Below are 18,663 nucleotides of genomic sequence, written 5' to 3' on the forward strand. Positions count from 1 at the left end.
CAACCACTGAACAGGTTATCATGTCTGTTCTTGCGAGAGAGGGGCGCCCGCTACCTTTGTAAAATTATTTTTTAAGGAACCTGGGATTGGTAACCCTAGGTCTCCTGGGGGCAACCAGACGTGGTCTCCCTCTCACTGTGCTTAGAGAGGCATCAGCTTCACCTCACTGATGATCCCCAACAAGGGTGAAACACGTGTATGGGGTTGCTGGTGGTACTCTCGTTCAGATTGGAGTTGCCATTGTATTTCGGTGCTGGACTGCCCCTGGGCAGGACAAAGACTGATATGCAAATGGATATTTCCCATCTGTGAAAGGCACAGTGAGTAAAAGCAGTGGCTGCGAACTCTCAAGTGGTTAACAACCACTGAACAGGTTATCATGTCTGTTCTTGCGAGAGAGGGGCGCCCGCTACCTTTGTAAAACTGTATAAAATGTATGTGTTATGGGATCTTTGTCTGTCCTTTCGCCATTTGTAGTTTGACCTTCTTCCTGCCCTGGAATGTCCGGATTTTCCATATATGGCAAGCCCTTTCCCCTGTGAAAGCTCCTGCTTTCGTGGGCAGAGTTTGGAAATGTGTGTGTGGCTGTATGTGGGGCCTGTCTAGAACCAGTCCACATTTGTGTCAGAGTGCGTCTCTTGTTGGAATTTGTCTGAAGTTGCAACTCTCATCCTGAAGAGTGGCCTTGCAGGACAAGTTCCTTTGTTTCTGCCTCGAGGGCCACTTTCCGCCATTTTCTTCAAGTGTCCGTCGCTGTTTGCTGCATGCATCGTTTCCTCGCGGGCCTGGTTCATCGATGGTGGTCCTGTAGTGTGTGTCCAATGTCCAGAACCGGTTCAACGGAGGCTGAACCACAAACTAGCCGTACTCAAAAATGAGATTCCTGAAGTGACCTCTGCACCTGAGACACCTGGAGTTTCTTCAACTGAACCAAAGCAGAAATACAGAAGGCCCAGAGTTTTCAGTTACTCTTACAGTGGTCCCTGAGTGAATCAGATTACAGTGAGTGAATAAACATACCTGTTTTGGCCCTCCTGTTTCCATAGGATTCTATGGGCATAAAGTCCTAGCCCAATCTCTCCTTTGACTAGACCTGAACATTGGTGTTCTGGCCTTGTGTTCTGCCCAAGGTCCTCCCCTAAGGGGTTAGATTGGGACAGTCTTTTCAAGATTTCCTCTTTATTTATTTAACTTTTGGAACGCTTATAACTACTTGTTGACTCAATCCATCACTTGTGCATCTTCCTAAAAGGTGACTCCTAACCTCCTGAAAAGACTTCCTTTGGGATCTGTGACTCTAAGGGCACAAGGCCCTTTTCTTGTTAGGGGAAGGACTTTTTAAAGTTTGTACATTATTTATTTAACAGTGAAGTGTTAATGCCCTTAGCAGAGTACACAAAGGTGTGATAAGATTTTGTCTAATAAATAACTGTATTTGTATACATTCGGCCTAACTTGTATTATTAAGAGTAGTCGGTATCGTACAAAAATGTCGCTCTCATTTGTGCGCCCCCGCAGTCACTGAGACGCACAAAATGAGGGCGACATTTACTGCGCCCAAGCAGAGCGGGGATTGCGGGGGTGTCCCCCGCTCTACTTGGGTGCAGTAACGGGAGTCGGGGTTGCGGAGGTGTCGCCCGCTTACCATTTTGGAAAGCGGGGGACACGTAAGAAAAAAATGAGAAAAAAAGCTCCATGTGGCGTCAGCTCTAATTCTCAATCCTCGTTAGTTGGAAGAGCTGACGCCGCGGGGATCGCAGAGTGCGGGCGGCACATGGAGAAGTGTGCCGCCGTAAAGGTAAGTGGGGTGGGGGTTGTGAGGGCTAATGCAGGCCAGGGGAAGCGGGCACAGTGATCAATATGATCACTGTGCCGCGCCGTAACTGGCATAGGCATTTTCAGCCGTCGCAGTTACGAGCGGCGCAGTGATCACATAGATCCGGAGTACTCTGTGTTTGCTTAACTGAACCCTTCACCACTCTCACACCTTTCTAAGTCTAAAACTTCCTTCGCTTCCACACTACTGAGTCTGACTAGATATGAGTGTTGGTCCAGATATCCTTTTAATCTGAGGAAAGAGGATCTGATGTTAGAAGGAAGGTAAAACTCTTGTTTGCTTTGACTGTTCTATTGAGGCCTACTTCATCACGACTTTGCGTGCTAAGGTTGATAGTGAAGGTTTCAAATGCAGCCTCCTAAACTCATCTTCTTGATTTAAGATTCTCGTGAGATTTCCTCCTTATGATGATATTCCAGATATTTTGGGAAAACAAGAGACTACATGCCAAAAACTATTGGCCGCTTACTGCTTTCGCAACACAGGCTATTTCTTGGTTGAGGTCGGAGTGTGATAAAATTAAAGATTTCCATGAGTTATAGTTGTCCCTTAAAACCAAAAAGATGCTAAAAATAACAGGTTGCAAAGTGAACTGTGATCCATGCATTGACTAGAAGGCTACTCTTAAGCATATTTTTAAGCTTCTGACTATTGAGGGTCTTTCTTTGTTCTCCTGAAATTCAGATCATCACACGATGAAAAGGTGGATTTGTATTTATGAAGAGCACAATACTAGTAATTTGCTCATTCATAGATGTATCTGCAAATCTAATTAAAGTTTAATATATAATCCATATTAAAACCTGCAGCTGTAGTACAATGTTCAAAAGGCATACTCTGAATAATGTTAGCAAGAAGCAATGCAGTAGTCTTTATTGTTATCCCTCAGTGCATTTTGGATATGCAGCATTTGCAGAGCACTGTTGAATTCTTTCCATTTTACTCTACTTTAGTGTTGTCATCTGACTTTTATGTATAATGCTGCTACGTTGCACCATTTTCTTTTTCTATTTTTTTAATGTATAACTTTTATGTACAGTAAGTGCTATAGCCAATACAGTACATCATTTTGCTTTGATTATAGTTTGGTTAAAGCATAATGTTTTGTTTAATTATGTTCAGATCAGCAAGCGTCACCAACCTGTCCCTGGATCGCTCCTGTTCTCCTATGGTGCCTCCTTATGAAACTTCCGTCAGTCCCCAGGCCAGTCGCTCATACCTGAAAGCAGACACAAGTGATGATGAGCGCAAAATTCTTCTGGTACAGACAAGTGTCTTTTTTTAAGTTTCATACTTGGATCTCCTTATTACCTTCAGATTTGGGGCAAATAATAGTGACCCATACAGTCAACTTTGGTTTGGTGGATGATACATTAATAAAGGTGCTTAGTTCCTTTTATGACCTTTCATGTCACTGTATCCTAATGCAGCCTTTGTGTCTGGTATGCCTTGCATCTCTATGGGAAAAGTGAATTGAGTATTGATTTTCCAGGTCTACATTTGAGCAGTGAATGTTCTTGGGTTGAGGTTATTGGCTTTTAAAATGTAACTGTGGCTCAATTCTTTAATTGTAAGGAGAGTTGGTACCCAGTTTCCATAGCCTCACCTGGATTTGAACTTGCTTAAACTCTACGCTGCAGGACTCAATCCAACTGAAAGAACTGTGGAAGAAAATCTGTCACAACAGTAGCGGGATGGAATTTCAAGATCATCGGTACTGGCTGCGGACACACCCTAACTGCATTGTTGGAAAGGAACTTGTCAATTGGTTCATCCGGAATGGACATATCACTACTAGGTATGTTGGTCCTCTTTTGTAATACTTTAGATCTCCTTGCACTGGTTTTAAAAATGCTTCACATCTGTACATATCTCTAATGCATTACCATGCTTGAGATCACTGGCAAAGTCATACACTTGTAAGACTCATTATAATGCTGCTTGCATAAGCAACAATCTCTGAATGCTTTTCTTTCATTGCTCCTGGAGTAATTTTCTTTCCATGTCCTCCAAGAACAATTTTTGCACCCCAGTAGCAAGGAGCCGCACATTCCCAAACTCTTTGACATTTGGCAGTTGACCATCAGCAAATGTATCTCCCTTGTCACCATCCATCTTGCAGTAACAAATGGCTCACTGTTAGGCAGAAACCTGTGCAGTTCCCTCTGGGACCACTGCAAAAGATTTAAGACTACAGGTGTTTGGCAGTAAACCCACTTGGTAGCAGTCTGCACCACACAGATTCACTTGGTAGCTGTGGCTGAGCAGTCAGACTTCCCTCAAGAAGAGTTAGGCAGTATACAGGGTATTCACAATAGGTCAAGAGAACACAATAGAACAAGTAAACACTGATCAGGGCTTGGTGTAAAAGAGATTTAATTATTTATTTAAAACCACATCTAGAAAAACACACAGGCACTAATGTTAAGCAGTTCAAAAACACGGTCACTAAAGAATATACACTCCCTTAGAAGAATATTAGACAAGTCTTAAGTAAAGCCCCACTTATTTTCAGACAGCGGTGAGCGCTTAACGCAGATGGCACTCTAATAATTAGTTTTAAAAGGGAGAGAAAAGCAGAGTATAATTTGAAACAGATCCCAACACTTTCACAAGAACACAACAAGAGAGGAAGGCAAAGTAAAACCGTGAAGTTAGAGTTCAGAAGGCCGGATCCACTTTAAGAGGATCAGAACAAAACGTGTCCAAGGTCACACGGTTGAAGTGCACAAAAGTCTTGCAAAGCTTCAGAAAGAATTGGACCAAAAGAAAGGGACCAGTTAGAGGGTCAAGGGGGCCAGCCCAGTCCAAAAGGTTAAGGGATTATTATTACCTTGTAGCAATCTTTAGAAAGGGAGGCCTGGCGGAATCGGTACCTTAAAGTGGTGAGAATACTCCAGCGGGGGCAGTTGTTCCTGGCAGCGGATGCAAGTCGGTGCTTCTTCTTGGGGAAGAGAGGATCTCGTCGGGGAGGAAGACAGGAGTCCGTTGCACTGCCAGGGAAGAAACCAGCCAAGGAGTTCTCAGGTAAAAGGAGCGGTCCTTTTATTCGCGGTCCAGTGGTAAGTGGCTATCCGGTTGCCGGGGTGCTTGGCACGGGCAATTCGACCACAAGACGTCCTGGGATGCGAGGAAAAGAAGGTAAACTGGTTGTGCCCACCAGTCAGGGGAAGAAGCCTGTCCAGCCGGGAGATCTTCTCTGTCGTCGGTAAGTGGTGAGTCGTTCCGCAGGGCTCCACCGGTGGTGTCGTCGTGGTAGGTCGGCTCAGCTTCTCCCTCGTCGGATTCTCAGGTCCTGTGGCGACTTCTGAAGTTCCAGTCCCCAAAGCCCTGCTTTTATGCAGCACACCCCCATTCACTCAGCCTAGCTGTCAATGAAACATGCTAAATGGTGAGCCGGCTGGCTCACCACGTCACACAAGAGTGCGACTTGAGTTAACAAGGTAACTCAGTCCAGGGTGCCTAAAACCCCCTCCCACACCCCCTGTGGTACCCAGACAGAGTGCCACCACTTTTGGAGGCTTCTGTGGAGAAGCCCGCCAAAAGTGGAACAAAGGGCTCGACTTGGGTTGAAGTCACAGAAGAGAACACAAACGCCATTTTAGAATCGAGTCCTGGCAAAAAATACCAACCGGCGAATTAATATTAAATAAATAAACCGGCGGTATGTTCGAGGCTATAGGAATTAAATAATTAAAGTTGGTAGCCTCGAACAATGGGAAAATCCCATAGGGATATATTTGCTGTCGAATATAAAAAGTAGTATCCACTGCCACCAGCCAAAACTCGATCAGGGGGGATGGAGACGTGCCCCCTCGACTAACAGACCCCGGGGCAATCGAATTGCCCCGACCAGTACGTCCACAATATGATGGTTTGTACTGGTTTCTGCTCATAATTTGGGACTAGTAAAGCCAATGGTGACTTTACATGCCCTGGGAGACAGTAGTCAGTCCCAGGGTATGGAGTCTATGGTGGGGTGTCACTATGACACCCCTGTGTCACTGCCCGGAGGGTGCTGTGTAACACACATAGTAAAAACACATGAGACCTTATGGAGTAAAGGACCCCATAGCCCATAAAACACATTAACAGTCAAAGGAACACCATAAATCATGTCCAAGAGTGGGAGAAAAAGAGTCTCACTCTTGGCAGGAGAAAAAAAACAAACTCCAGAAATCCAGCAAAGCTGCTGGGGGACTCACTCGGTTAGGAAATTCAGCCTAAAGAGACAATTCTCCCTAACACTCACTGATGAGAGATTAATTGAATCGTAATTTAGTAGTTCATCCAAACCTGTGCTGTCTTTTGACTCTGCAAAGCACATTTGCAAATGCTATCAATATGCGTCCTGGATGAGCAACGGTCCTGGTACCCTTGAAATATTTTCCTGCCTGGTTAGTCATCGTTGCCTCTTATGCATTTCCATCTTGCTTCTGAGAACCTCACTTTTGGTTAGATTTTGGGAGCTAGTCTGTGCTCCCCAAATCTCAGGTTTCCATCATTGTTTTTTTTATGACAACCTTTGCGCTTCTGGATGCACTCAGTCTCTTGTGCCCAGAATGCAGAATTTACCAGCTTTCACTTCCATTTCTGAGCTGACCTGAATAATTTCATAACAAAAAGCCTTGACTGTCTATATTAATTCTTTCATATATTGAAAGCACTGTGAACGACCAGGAGGAATTTAACCAGATAATGTTACATAAGATAATGGCCCAAATCACTCCTTTTGTTGTTCTCCCTTCAGCTGGCCTAAAGACTGAGGATATATAGAAATGCTTACATGTTACACTCTTCATTAGGCATGATTTCTCTTTAGGCAACTTTCCCTCCATGTTCTATGGACCCTCAAACTCTTTGCAGTTTTTTTAACCTTTTGTCTTTTTACTTTTGACAATTTTTTAACAGTGCACACAGCATCTTACAATGCAGTGAAGTGGGGATACATTTCTATCACCCTAGTCTTTTACACTTGGGATTTCTGGTTACTTTTATACGTGCCTAAAGACAAGCTGGTGGTAGCAGACACATTTTTACAATTTTTGCATTCTTTTTAGTGTGCACATTCGCATTTACTGTGTCTGGCTAATACGTGGCTAGTGCCCTAAATGGCCATGCCACGAGATTTGACGCTTGTCCTGCTATATTGTTGTTTGGCCTTCTTCCTGCCTTCTCAGGAAATCCCTTATGTGGTCATACATTCACCCTGGAAAGCTGCTGTTTTCGTGGGCTTCATGCCATTTGTGTGTGGACCCAGGAAGTAGGTGAGACTGTCTGGTCCCACTCCACAAGTGAGGTGCCAGAGAGTCTAGGCGTGGGGAGTGAGTGAACCCCACAATGGTTCCACTGCTGGCTGTTTTGAATGGTGCATTTCCTTACCATTGGTGGGTGTGGGCTTGCTTCCATCCAAGATTTGGATATGAAAAGGGCTCCTGCAGCCATTTCTTCAGATCCGCGTCAGAGCCTGTGTAGAAGAGCAGCCCACTGAAGATCTGTGGTCGACTCCCGAAGAGGCCTGGAGTTCCCTTCCTGCATTTGGCCTGATTAAGCCCTGCCGGACTACCTGACCTGTGAAGGATCTCTGCAGTGCTTCGACCCTTCGACTGGAGAATACAGCCATCCAGAGCCTTCAGAAGTTTCCCTGTACCAGCTCTCCAGTGGTCTACCTCGCCAGAACTTTGGTAGTCACCACCCCATACCACAAGTAGCCATTCTGAGAAGTTTCAGCTTCCCAGCATCAAGGGATTCTGTCCTGGAAGGTGGTCTTCACCACAACTGGAGAGACATGTGCCATTGTCGCTGTGCGGGGACAGTGGGTGGAAGTAGCTTTTCTATGTCCTGCGATGTGTCCAGAAGAGTCCTGTATCGGAGTCCTGGTTGGCTTCTTCACCAGGAGTTGCATCCTGCACAAGCAGCTGATCAGAGAAATCCTCTGTCCCGCAAACCGTAGATATCCTGCACAGGAACAAAGTACGAGAAAACAGACAGCCAGCAACCTCCAGTCGTCCCACCAAGTCAATTGGGAAATTTTGAATCAGAGGGGTGAGTACTCGGAAAGCATTCAGCCGCCCCAGTCTCCCCTACAATAAACGTTAGAATAAACTTTGGTTTATTATATTCCATGGCCTTTTGATCTAAAAGCTGTACCTAAAGATAAGTAAATAATTCTACTGACCTGTAACATTGTATTGTTGAAGTATCTTCTAGAACATTTTTTGCCAGCACAAGAACTCTTCTACATCTGTCCTCTCTCCTAAGAAGAAGCTTTGTGACTTTTGGACACAAGGCCCCATACATCATAGGGATTGGACTTATAAAGTTAGGGTATTATTCTTGTGAACTGGTTTTATTCTATTGCATCATTACTTACCTTCTTTTCTATTGACTAAGTTTTTGTATGCATGCCTCCAAAACTATAGGTAACTGTATATATGTTTTATAATTGGGTGTTGTGTGATAGTACTTGTTTACTTACCTGTCTGAATTGAATTGTTTCTTTCACCAGGCCAGATTGTAGAAATCCATTTTAACTCCCTTCATTCTATGTTTAGCTGTTTTGTACAGTAACTATCATGCTGTAAAAGTACATTTTAACTGCCTGTATCTATTGATCTTAACCTCTGAATTTTCTATTTATGCTCATCTGACTCTTCTGTCATTGTAATTGTTAAATGATATGTCTTGCCATACTTCTCCAACTACTAAAAAGAAAACATAAATGTTGCAGCGTAGCCGGGCATTCTGTATATACTGATCGTTTCAGGGCTCTGTTTCGATAACTTTGCTAAACAGTTATAATTCCAGAATAGCTTTTGTGAACGCATGAGTATTTCCAGGAGATGGGGCATTGTACTAACACTCACGTGACTTCATAGGTTGTGAGCAATACCCTTTTTACCCTTTTTTGTATAACATCATATAAGATAATTCTTAAACTCATGGTTTAAAGGAGTACTGATTGTTGGATAAGCTTGTGAAATAGAATATCTCTATGGGTTTGTGGAGAATGCTTTCTTTGTTACTGTTTCTTCTGATCTTTCTCATGACTGCTGCCTATACACTTCTACACACACCTCGGTAGAAAAAAGTCTTCGTGCTTTTTCATATTTGCAGAATGAAGCACGTTCTGGACCCATCCAGTTCCTTTCCTAATACAACAAGGTCTTATATCGTCTTAGACCCAATTGTGCTGTGCCCATGCTCTCGAGACCCCAGCCATGGTTATGTTAGTGGAGTGTTCTGGTTTTGGCCTGTTTTTGTTATCAGACATTATTACAAAGCTCTAATATTGTGCACATAATTTTGCTTTGTTTGTGTTTTCCATGATGTCTATAATGCTGCTGTTTATAAAATGTATGGCATGGAGTTTTAAATGCAGTTCAATGCCAATGGCAACAATTTGTCACTTTATTAATGTTAGGCAAAATTGTATGCAGTACCCTGTGGAAGACTGCACCAGCTTTGTCCTCTTGGCAATAGTTAACCCAACCTTTGGTATAAGCATGTACTGCATAAGTTGGTAGCGTAACAGAGCAGCCATGCTTATCTCAAGAGGGGTCAATGTGAGCTGTAAGGTTGTAACACAGAGTTTCACAGTGACAGTTACTCAAATAAACACTTAGATTGATTAAATAATTATTAATTTATTTTACAGTCAGTTATATAAGCCTTCTTTAGAAGGGAGCAAAAACATTTAACACTTTAAAATATACTTCAAAACACACTCTTAGTTTCTCTAAATCAGATGATACCCGTTGGGGATGGCACACAGACACTGTTTACACCCTCAGGTGACTTAAATAGCTGGGACACTGTGGACTTTGATTTATCACTGGTACATTTAACGCAATACTGAGTTTGGTGCAAAAGAAATAGACTTGGGAAGGTTAACAAATGATTAATAACCTTGTAAGTACTTTTGAACCTCCAATGCCAAGTAGATTAACCCTTTCCCAGCAATACAAGTTATAGAATGTGCAACTTTTTGGAGGGACAGATTAAACACAAAGTCAGGGTGTCCAGTCATTTTTTCGATTACAAAAGTTTTGAAAGGCAAACTTTCGAATCTTTGTTTTCGAAATACAATAGTTTTGAATGACAATTTGATCGAAAAATTGAAAGTTTGCCTTTCGAAAATGGGGTTAGGGTTGGGGCTTGGGTTAGGGTTGGGGTGGGAGGGTGGCGTGGGGTTTGGGAGGGCCTGGGGGTGCTGGGGAGGGCACCCCCCAATATACACTAAAACCTTGCAACGTTGCATGGAGCTGTCCAGTGCTGAAATTACAGGGCTGGACAGCTCCATGTAACGTTTCAAAGTTAAAAAATGGCATTTAAATGCCAAAATACACAAAACACTTTGAAACGTTAGATGGAGCTGTCCATTCCTGTAATGTCAGCACTGGACAGCTCCATGTAAAGTTTCAACGTTACAAACAAAAAGGCAGTGAAATGCTACTTTTAACATGTAAAAGTGCATTTCAGTTGTAACCAATCCATGACTATTGTCGATGGATTGGTTTCCAACGAAATGCACTTTCTATGTTAAAGATAGCATGTTGTACCTTTTTGATTTCAAAACTTTTGTTTCGAAAGTTTGACTATTCAAATCTTTTGATTCGAACAAATGACCCTAAACCCAAAGTCAGAGGTAGAAGAGTCTTCCAGGGAACCAGGACAGCCAATGTCAATTGAGCAAAGTGTAGGGGTTCTGAAGATCTTCTTTGCAGGCAAGTAAAAGTCTTGCACAATGTTTTAGAAAACGTTTGTAGAAATGAAATCACTGAAGGGCCACAAGCTGGGAGGCCGACAAGTCCCAACTGAGAGCTAGTAAAGCTACACGACAAGAGGTAAGCAACCTCTTAGTTTACAGTACCTTTGGTTTGAAGAACTTGATTTCAGCAGGCTTCTGTTAGTTATAGGTCTGCAGATCCAGTGTTCCTGGGCATCAGTCGTGGGGACAAGAGGGAGGACGTCTGGGGACTCCTGCACTACAAATTGGATGTCAGCGGCAGCACTGCGCAAACTTCAGATCAGCTGCACTTTGCGGTTTCAGCTCCTTGCGTCTCTCCCAAATAGCACCACAGTGGTTCTTGGCTACCGTAATGGACTTTTCTCGCCTCTGGGGTCCAGCACTCTGTTGAGGTTGCTCAGGCTCGGTCAGTCCTGCTTCATGGGAGTGCAGAGGATCTTCTTGGAGCTCGGGTCTGACTTAAAGACACCCACTTTTATTCTGGTGTTCCTCTCCCTGGCAATTGATTCCTGCAGCAGCAATGGAAGTACAGCCAGCTCCGAGAGGATGTCCAGACAAGTTCGCTTTGGGGTTGAGTGTTACCACCAACCCAGGGGGAGAAGCTGTCCTTGGAGGGCTCCTCGAGTCGAGGCAAATTCAGAGCTTCAGCGTAGCAGCAGGGCTTCAACGGGCAAACCAACGGTCCAGGAGTTGCAGCAGGCGTCTCTTCCAAGTTCTCCTTTGGATTCCTTCGTTCCAGTGGTCGACTCTGCCTTCCAAGCAAAAGACCTCACCTGTTATCCAGGTTTCTCCCATTCATTTGCAGCCTAGCTGTCGCTCACACAGGACAGCCAGCCAGCCAATCACCAATCACCTAAGAGTGCATTCCTGTAACCTAGGAGATTAAGCACAGGGAGTTTCGGGCACCTCCCTCACTTCCTGCCCCTGTCAGACACACTGGATCCAGAGGCGAGCTTCTGCAGTGAAACCCGCCAAAGACAAAACAACAAAGGGAACAAACCTGGTTTGGCGTGCAGAGTAAATCTCAAGAAATTGCAAAAAAAGACTGGGGCCATTTTCACAAAATAAGTACCCATAGGTGCTTACTGGGGCTGCAATTGCAGCCAGTGGTAAAAACACACAATGGTAGAAACAAGTAAACCACTGCCACCAGCCATTAATTGTAGAAAGGTTAACAGAAAAATGTTACATGAGAAACTAGATAAAGGGGATACTAAGTAACCCCTCCAGCACCCTATTGTAAGCTAGTGTGTGCTGGGTCTAGAAAGTTACAAAAGTCAAGTCACTTTCACTTCACTGCTCTTGGAAACAGCAGTTTAACCAAGAGAAGGTATTTAAACCTTTGGGAAATCTGAAAGACTTCCCTCCGCCACTGCACTGAAGGTGCTGGGTGACGCAATGTAAAAAGATGATGCCTATGGAGTTTTAGACTCCACAACCAAAAGAAACAGAGATCAGATTAAGGAAAAATACATGAGAGACTGGGTAAAAAGGCTCCCTCTCTCCAGGATAAAAATTAAAGTCCTAAAGTCCAGCAAAAGTGCTTGAGGTCTCTAAGGTAGAAAGGAATTGGCACATTTCTGAGAATTCTCCCTAACAATTAATAAAACACGATAGTAAATGTTTGAGTGTATGCTTACAATAAAAATAAATTGCGTAGAAAAAGTTTGAATTTGATAAACTCGTTTTCTTTTCCTTCATCTTCAGATCAACTATTTGTATTAGGATGATGAGGGATTTTGCAATAAAATGTTTCAACAAAAACAATCTTACAATCTTGTTTTTATCTATCAGAGCACAAGCTATTGCCATCGGACAAGCGCTAGTAGATGGACGCTGGTTGGACTGCCTAACGCATCATGATCAGATTTTCCGGGATGAGTATGCGCTCTACAGACCTCTACAGGTGACTTCTGTCTTGTAACAAGATTGGAAGCTGCTAAATAATCTATACATGTGCTTCCTTCCAAATATTGTTTCTAGTCTTTTCCGTTTGCCACTAGGTAATTCAACAAATGATGTCTCGCCCACTAAACATCACCTATGTAGTATTTAATAGGCGAGTTTGAGGGCACCACACAGTTTTTCAGCTCCTTTAAAAGGCTAAGCATTAAAGGGAGGAAAAAGTGGAGGCAAACAATAAGGTACTTCTGCCATGAAAACGTTGGTTAATACCAGTCGTTTAAACGCCTCCAAAATTTAAAGCCATTCAGGTGCAGTCTTCATGTTCTAATCTGATTTGTCCATACTGCATGACCCTCACTATTTGTTTGAACGTCTCTGACCTTTGCTGTTATCTGCCAATACTACTTCCAAGAGCTCATTCCATCAAGGATCTTTTTGGTGTCACTTTGAAGGCCTCTCTTGATGTATGCTGAGACACTGTTTTCCTATTTTGTAATTGCAGTTTTGTCTTTATACCTCACTGTGTTGTGTGACAGGGTCCGGTGTGGGGGAGGTGGGCAGAGGGACCCTTCTCATTCTGGCGGTGGAGGCTCACTAAGACAAAACCCTGAGCCAGCCCTGCTCCAGAAATAGGAAGTGGCAGGGGTCCCCCAGTGCTTGAAGCAGCCTTCTCCCAAGTGCCACAAATGTTATCAACAGTACCACTCTTTATCTCCCAATGCCTTCTAGTACAGTTTCTGGCCATTGTTCTGTTTTTCCCATTTTAGAACCGAAACTCCCAGAATCCACCTGGGTGCAGGCAAGAAGACGTGGACCGGGATCTAACGAAGGGGAAAACAGAAACCATGAGACTAAGACGCAATTGCAGCCTTCACAGCATCCCATCCGCAATCAACATTACAGAGAAGCACAGAACTGCCACAACAGAAACAAATGATCATTCAGACCAACAGCACTCCACAGAAACAGCATGGAAACTCTCAGAGACTGTCCGCAAAACTGTGTTGGAAAAGGGGGAGGGGCTTAGTGTTTTTTAAAGCCTCTCACCTGGGTACTGGTGAAAAGAGAGGTACCAATTGTCAGGGGAGCGTTTCAGACAATGGAGGGGGAGGGAGACACACAACTAGGAACAGCACCATATAAAAACAGACAGAAGGAGAGACCGACTGTGGGTTGTTCAATTGAGATCACAGTCGGAGGTGTCCGGAGAGACCATGCAGAGGATGGACGGAGAGGCTGAGTGTTGGAGAGTTGGTGGCAGAGCTTAGTACATGTGAGGCATTTGTGAGAGACGGAGAGGCCAGTTGTGGGTAGTGTAGTGTAGTGTAGTGTGGAGATGGGGTGTATAGTAGGTATGAGAGGGCGAAAGAAAGCTATAGCTAGTGTTGTACATGAGTGTAGGGAAGTGAGGATAGTATTTATTGTGTGAGAGGACTTGAGTGTTAGGAGAGAGGCAGGCTAGTAGAGAGGGGTGTAACAGTGGGGTACGAGAAGAGGGGTGTAGGATAGAAGTGGGCAGCAGGTGATTTGATTGTAGTGAGAGTGAGTTTAGTGCAAGGATGGGCAGGCCACCATAACCCTGAGTTTAGGGAAGACTAGTAGTAGTAGTAATGAGGAGTGGTAGAGTAGTAGTAACCTAACTTGCTCCTACACTAGCGATAGTACAAGTGGGTGGTGTATGTTTATGCCGTTCGATCTTCTAGCCCTCTATCATCTTGCTCCCTTCCTCTTAACCCTGCTCTCCTCCTCCTTCCAACTCTCCCACTATCGCTCACCTTTCACCTACCTCAGCCCTACGATGTTACCAACTTCCTTCTCTAAGGGTGCAGAAGTAGGAGGCAGACACAGGAGTGTGGGTTTGCTTGATACGCTTTTATGGGGGGGGGGGGGACTGTGGAAATTCCTAACTTTCCCTAATCCTAAGAGGGGATTCCCTGCCTAAACAAAACAAACTAATGTCCATGACCATGTCAAAACATCCAAAATAATGTTCTCTTTTCTGTGGCCAACACCTAATCTAACCCTCAGACTAGAAACTCAACACAATCTGCAGAAGGCGGGAAAATGTCCCTTGGCTGGTCTTCTGCAGCCTTTCAGTTCCAAAACAACGTTACAACAAGACAACTAAAGTGCTCCAAAAGAAAAAAAAGTTCCACATGGCTCAAAGGGGTTAATTTCCTTCCCTTTGAGTGTCTTTAAAGTTCCCAAGGGCGTTACTCCTCTTTCATTTTTTTTAGGCCGACTCACAGCCTTGGTTTACTCTCCTGCCAAAGTCTGTTTTCCTTATACATCAGCCAATTATACTTCGTTCACTAGCCTGCCAAGTATTTTTAATTGTTTCCCAAAGCAATCGGAGAAGAGTCAATTTCCCAATAATTACAAGCTGTTTTCCCCATTGTTTCTTCCTATTGGTGTTTGCGGTGCCTGGTTTCACTCTCATGTCTGGTCACTTTAAACCTTTTGTTTCTTTGCCACGGGACTCCGTGATTGGTGGAGCTTTGAGGATCTGGCAGTATGCGTCTGCTCGGCGGCTACTCCAGGCAAATTTGCCTTCTCCAGCTATCTGTCTCCTTACTGCGTGATTCAGCTGGTGTAGGAGCTGCAGGGTTCCGACAGCCTGTCTTGGGCTGGCGGCGCCTCCAGGCGAGCCCGCCTTCTTGGGAAACACTATCCCTGTTTCTTGGCAGGTTTTCTTGCTGCGGAACTCCGCGATGAATCAGCAGTCTCCTGGTTTGGTGTTCAGTGTTCAGCTATGCCTGCCACTCGAAGAGAGTAACGCCTGCAGGAATCCTCTGCTGGGCTCCCAGCTGATACAGCGGTTTCGGACGGAACTGCAATTCGGTTGCGGACCGGTCAGCAGACTCGTTCTTCGGCTCTCGGCGTTCAGCTCCCCCTCCGCCACTCGAAGGTATCAACGCCTGCAGTTCCGCTTCTGAGCTCTCACTCTCAGCTTATACAGTGGTTGCGAGCCAAACTGTAGTTCCCCAGTCTGTTCTCCGCTGTCCCATTTCTCCCGTCTCGTCCACTTCTCTCGTCTACTTCCATAACTTCTCCAACCACTTCTCCCTGGGTCTCCTCTTTCTTTGATTTTATGTCTCGAGTTGCTTATTGCTGTTGAAGGGGTCTCCTTGTCGCAGTATTGTGTATGTATGTCTGTCACTGGTTCAAACATACACAAATACATTGATTTACACAGAAATGGTGCATTTCTAGAAGTGGGAGTCATGGCAACTTTCAGTTTGCAACTTGGTTTAGGTATGGGAGTGGGGTGTCCTCTCTTTATTAAAGGGACGAGAACCTCAGACGCGTCACACTTCCCATCACCCTCCCCTGTACACTCTACTACTATTCTTCTCCACACGATTACTACTCTCTGCTGCACTGCTACTACTACTACTCTCCCCGCACTACCAGTACTACTAATTTCTCTGGTACTGCCCTCACTGCTACTACTCCTACTACTCTCGTCTCTCTGCATTTCCCACTTCACTTTGTTGACTTTCACACTTCTAGTCCTTGCCTCCACCCTTAGATGTTATTATGTCAATCCCACCACTACCACTCCCTCTGTACTACTACTACTACTCTCCTATCCTACAAACACAGGGATGTAGTGCCATGCTCACCCTTCTGCTACTCAGTCTCTCTGCTCTCACCTCTCAACAATTCTCTTATTCACCCCTCTCTACTATCCTCATTCTGTTGGACTAGTTATTTCTACCCAACTTCACTATTTCTATCTCTAACACTATCTCTCTCACACCTGCTATACACACCCTGTCATAAATCTCCCCCGTCTCACCTGGGATCGCTTCTTGCTCTGTTCCGTGGGAGGATTCCTCTTGTGGACGGATCGGGTCTTGTATAGACTCGCTCGAGTCTCGTCCGGCTGCAGAGCGCGTTCAGAGTTCCGGGAAGGCCGCTGTTCCAGGATGTCCAGGAAAGTAGGTAGCGGTCGCTTTGAATGGGGATTCCAGGAGTCGAATAGAGGGAAAGGGAGAAGGAAGGAGGAAGGAAACCAGGATCTTGGATAGAAGATTCGCCGAACAGCACACACACACGTCAAGTCACTACCTAATGATAGCGTTGAGACGCGCGGTCCGCGGGGGCGTGGCCAATTTATAGGACGTGCCGTGTGCGACATGAAAGCTGGTGTGAGGTAAGTCGCTTGTTGCGGCGATGTTGGGAGTAACAAGGAATACAAGCCCCAGCGCGATAAGGACCAGGAGGTCCAGAAAGGGCAAGTTCTATGGGTCATGACACACCCTCCCCACACTATACTACAGTACAAATAACTAGTACTATTCTCCTTCACAAAAACCTCACCTTAGATAAGCTCTGCCACCAGCTCTCCAACACTCTGCTGCTCTGTTTGCCCTCTTCCTGGTCTCTCAGTCCACCTCAGCACCTTCTGCAGCCTTCACTGAACAATCCACGCTCTTCCTTTTCTGCTCCCTGTTTTTATACTGTGGGGCTGGCGGTTCAATTAATTTCTCCCCTTCCCATTGGCAGCAGAGTTCACCTAGCGCCTTGCACTAATCTGTACTTGTCTTTCTCTCAGGATCCAGCTGGGAGGCTTTAAAAACCCCTCTAAGTCCAGTTTTTGGGGACTGTGAACCCCTCTTTCCCACTTCACATATCTGGGACATTGCTTGTTTTGGCCTTTGTCCTCCAACCCCAGGTTGGGAAGGGTCCCCTGCACCTTTCACAGGGTCATGTCCCTACCCTGTCACAAGTAGAAAGTGGGGCTTGATTCTCCAATGACACATACATAAAGTGTCCATAGGAATTAACCATATGTAGTGTTGGTATACGTTAGGAAGTCCATGAGAAAGATCAGCTAGCTGGCATTTATAGAAACTGCCTCTAGACACAGCTAGAGATTATACAGTAGGGGTTACCGGTTGGTAGCACTAATGAGGGTTGTTAGGGAGAATTCTCTGTTTAGGCTGAATTTCCTAACCTATTGAGTCCCCCAGCAGCTTTGCTGGATTTTCTGGGTTTATTTTTTCTCTCCTGCCAAGAGTGAGACTCTTTTACCCTCACTCTTGGACATGTTTGAAGTGTTTTTCTTTGGTTTGCCTTGTGCTGAATGGGCTATGGGGTCTTGTACTCCATAGGGCCTCATGTGTTTTTGTGAAATGGGTTACACAGCACCCTCAGTGCCGTAACCCAGGGGTGTCCTAGGGACCCCCCAACATAGACTCCATACCCTGGGACTGACTACTGTCTCCCAGGATCTGTAAAGTCACCATTGACTTTACTAGTCTCAAATCCTGAACAGAACCAGTACAAACCATCATATTGTGGACGTACTGGCCGGGGTAATTCCATTGCCCCGGGGTCTGTTAGTCGAGGGGGCACGTCTCCGTCCCCCCTCATCGAGTTTTGGCTGGTGGCAGTGGAAACTACTTTTTATATTCGACCGCGAATATTTTCCTATGGGATCTCCCATTGTTTTAGGCGAATACCTTTATTTATTTATTTACGGTAGCCTTGAACATATCGCCGGGTTATTTCTTTATTATTATAACTCCGGTTGGTATTTTTTGCCAAAACTTGATTCTAAAATGGCGTTGGTGTTCACCTCTGTAACTCTGACCCAAAGTGGAGCCCTTTGTTCCACTTTTGGTGGGCTTCTCCACAGAAGCCCTCCAAAGTGGTGCCACTCTGTCTGGGGTACTTAGGAGGGGTGGAGGGGGATTTAGGCACCCTGGACTGAGTTACCTTGGTAACTCAAGTCGCACTCTGTCCTGATTGGCCCAAGTGGTGTGGCGGCCGGCTCACCACTTAGCATGTTTGAGTGACAGCTAGGCTGGGTGAATGGGGGTTTGCTGCATAAAAGCAGGGCTTTGGGGACTGGAACTTCAGAAGTCGCCACAGGACCTAAGAAGCCGAAGAGGGAGAAGCCGAGCCGACCTGCCAAGACGACACCACCGGTGAAGCCCTGCAGAACCGTCTCACCACTTTTCCCGACGACAGAGGAGATCTCCCGCCGGAGAGTCTTCTTCCCTTAACTGGTGGGGACAACCAGTTGCTGCCTTCTTTTCGCCGTCCCGAAGCATCTCGTGGCCGCCTTGCCTGTGCCAAGCACCCCGGCAACCGGGATACCACTTTTTACCTCAACCGCGAAAGAGGGGTAAAAATCCTTTGTGACCGGAGTATTCCACGG

At 45.2% G+C, this 18,663-nt stretch overlaps 1 protein-coding gene across 7 annotated transcripts in view; it reads left to right on the forward strand.

The window, feature by feature from the left end:
• PIKFYVE (phosphoinositide kinase, FYVE-type zinc finger containing) overlaps positions 1–18,663 on the forward strand; it is a 1,728,392-nt gene that overhangs the window by 373,976 nt on the left and 1,335,753 nt on the right. For all 7 annotated transcript variants that reach the window (XM_069615611.1, XM_069615606.1, XM_069615608.1 and 4 more), the window contains 3 exons: positions 2,960–3,098; positions 3,478–3,635; positions 12,381–12,492. In XM_069615611.1, the coding sequence (XP_069471712.1) occupies positions 2,960–3,098; positions 3,478–3,635; positions 12,381–12,492 (409 nt within the window). The remainder of the gene's footprint in view (positions 1–2,959; positions 3,099–3,477; positions 3,636–12,380; positions 12,493–18,663) is intronic.

Source organism: Ambystoma mexicanum, chromosome 9 (assembly GCF_040938575.1).
Source record: "Ambystoma mexicanum isolate Mex_15411 chromosome 9, UKY_AmexF1_1, whole genome shotgun sequence".
Classification (NCBI taxonomy): domain Eukaryota; kingdom Metazoa; phylum Chordata; class Amphibia; order Caudata; family Ambystomatidae; genus Ambystoma; species Ambystoma mexicanum.